This window comes from Mus caroli, chromosome 3, assembly GCF_900094665.2.
Source record: "Mus caroli chromosome 3, CAROLI_EIJ_v1.1, whole genome shotgun sequence".
Classification (NCBI taxonomy): domain Eukaryota; kingdom Metazoa; phylum Chordata; class Mammalia; order Rodentia; family Muridae; genus Mus; species Mus caroli.
In genome coordinates, this window is record NC_034572.1 from 81,436,811 (window position 1) to 81,438,524 (window position 1,714).

General features: G+C 54.3%; 1 protein-coding gene across 1 annotated transcript in view; it reads right to left on the reverse strand.

Moving 5' to 3' along the window:
- Rxfp4 (relaxin family peptide/INSL5 receptor 4) overlaps positions 1–821 on the reverse strand; it is a 1,485-nt gene extending 664 nt beyond the window's left edge. The window contains exon 1 of the mRNA XM_021159180.2: positions 84–821. Within this exon, the coding sequence (XP_021014839.1) occupies positions 84–821 (738 nt within the window). The remainder of the gene's footprint in view (positions 1–83) is intronic.
- Between the last annotated feature and the right edge of the window lie 893 nt (positions 822–1,714).

Here is a 1,714-nt window from a genome sequence, read left to right on the forward strand (position 1 = left end):
TGTAGACCAGGCTGGCCTCGAACTTAGAAATCCGCCTGCCTCTGCCTCCCGAGTGCTGGGATTAAAGGCGTGCGCCACCACGCCCGGCAGTCCTGCCATTGTTGTGGCCTGCATCTTTGCTGCTGCTCTAGAAAGGCCAACAGCAGCAGGTAACTGGTGGTAATGACTCCCAAGGGCACGATGAAGGCCAGAACTACCCTCTGTAGCTGGTAAGCTCCCAGCCAGTATCTGCTGGGGAAACGCAGAAGACAGAGGTGCACGCCCCACAACTCAACTTCAACCCCAAAGATTGCTGTGGGCACAGTCACCAGGGCAGCTGCCACCCACACTGCCAGGGTAACCACAGGGGCCCAAAAGACTGAGAGGTGACTACCTGGTCCCACAGCCATGGCTACCACCCAGTATCGCGTGATACTCAGTGCTGTGATTAGGAAGGTGCTGGCGTAGATGCTGAGGACGGTGGCGGTCAGGACTACCTTGCAGAGGGCACTTCCGAAAGGCCAGTGGAAGTCCATTGCTGACTCGGTTGCCCAGAAAGGGAGAGTAAGGGCCAGCCCCAAGTCTGCTAGAGCCAGGCTGAAGACAAAGGTATCAGAAGACGGGCCGGGCACACGCTGACCACAGTTACCTAGAACCCACAGTACAGCCAAATTTCCCAGCAAGCCAATGATACCTACAAGTCCATAGGCCAGTGCAACCATGATCCTCAGAACAAGGAACTGGACAGGCATGGCAGCACCGTCAGTACTCAGCACGCTGTCTCCAGAGCCATTGACCCAAAAGAGGGTGGGCAGAGAGGCAGAAGAATTGGATGTGGTCATCGCAAGACCGTGGAGGTTGCTAGAGCACAGCAGAGCAGAGGAACCAGGGAGTGCCCGCCTTCCGGCCTGGCAAGCAACGCCACCCGCCGCCGCTGTCGTCTCAGGAGAGCTCTTAGAAGAGCCCTTGGAATCCGGGTGTTGGTCTGGAGCTTCGGGTTGTAAGAGCCCCTGCCCATGCTCACACCTAAGAGGAACGGGTGTGGGTAGAACAGCCTGCTGCTTCCCAGTTGGACAACAGTGGTGGGTGGGGCAGCGCAAGGGAGGGCTATGTTCACACTGTCAACATGCATGGAATAGGGAAGGAAAGGGAAACACTAGAGATGTGGAGCCAAACCAGAAGACACTTTTTTTTTTCTCTCCCCGGAGTGCAGAGAGCTCTCAGAGAAAAGGAGAGGTGTGAGAAGAGGTTAGGGAAGGAATATGGCATTAGAGACTGGGAGTCAGAAAAAGAGAGGAACACACATCACCCAGAGTCCCACAGTTGCTGTGCCTTTCCTGTGTCTCTCTGATTAAAATGGCCCTGTGCTGCTTTGCTTAAAATGTTAATGGGGGCAGGCCAGAGATCGGGGCTGTTTGGGGAAAGGGGCCTGCTGCCAAGCCTGGTGGTTTGAATTCAAGATCTGCATAGAAGGATAGACATGCCACTTACAAGCTGCCCTTTGACCTCCACACTCATCTCACACACACACACACACATACACACACACACATACACACACACACACACACACACACACACATACACACACACAATTCCCCCCAAAAAAGTGTTAAGAAAATATACAATTCAGCGAGATGCCAAGAAGCTGTGGTCACTGCTACCTGCATGGCTGAGGCAGCTGGATCACCTGATCACCACGGCCAAACTCGGCAGTACAACAAGGTACAATCTA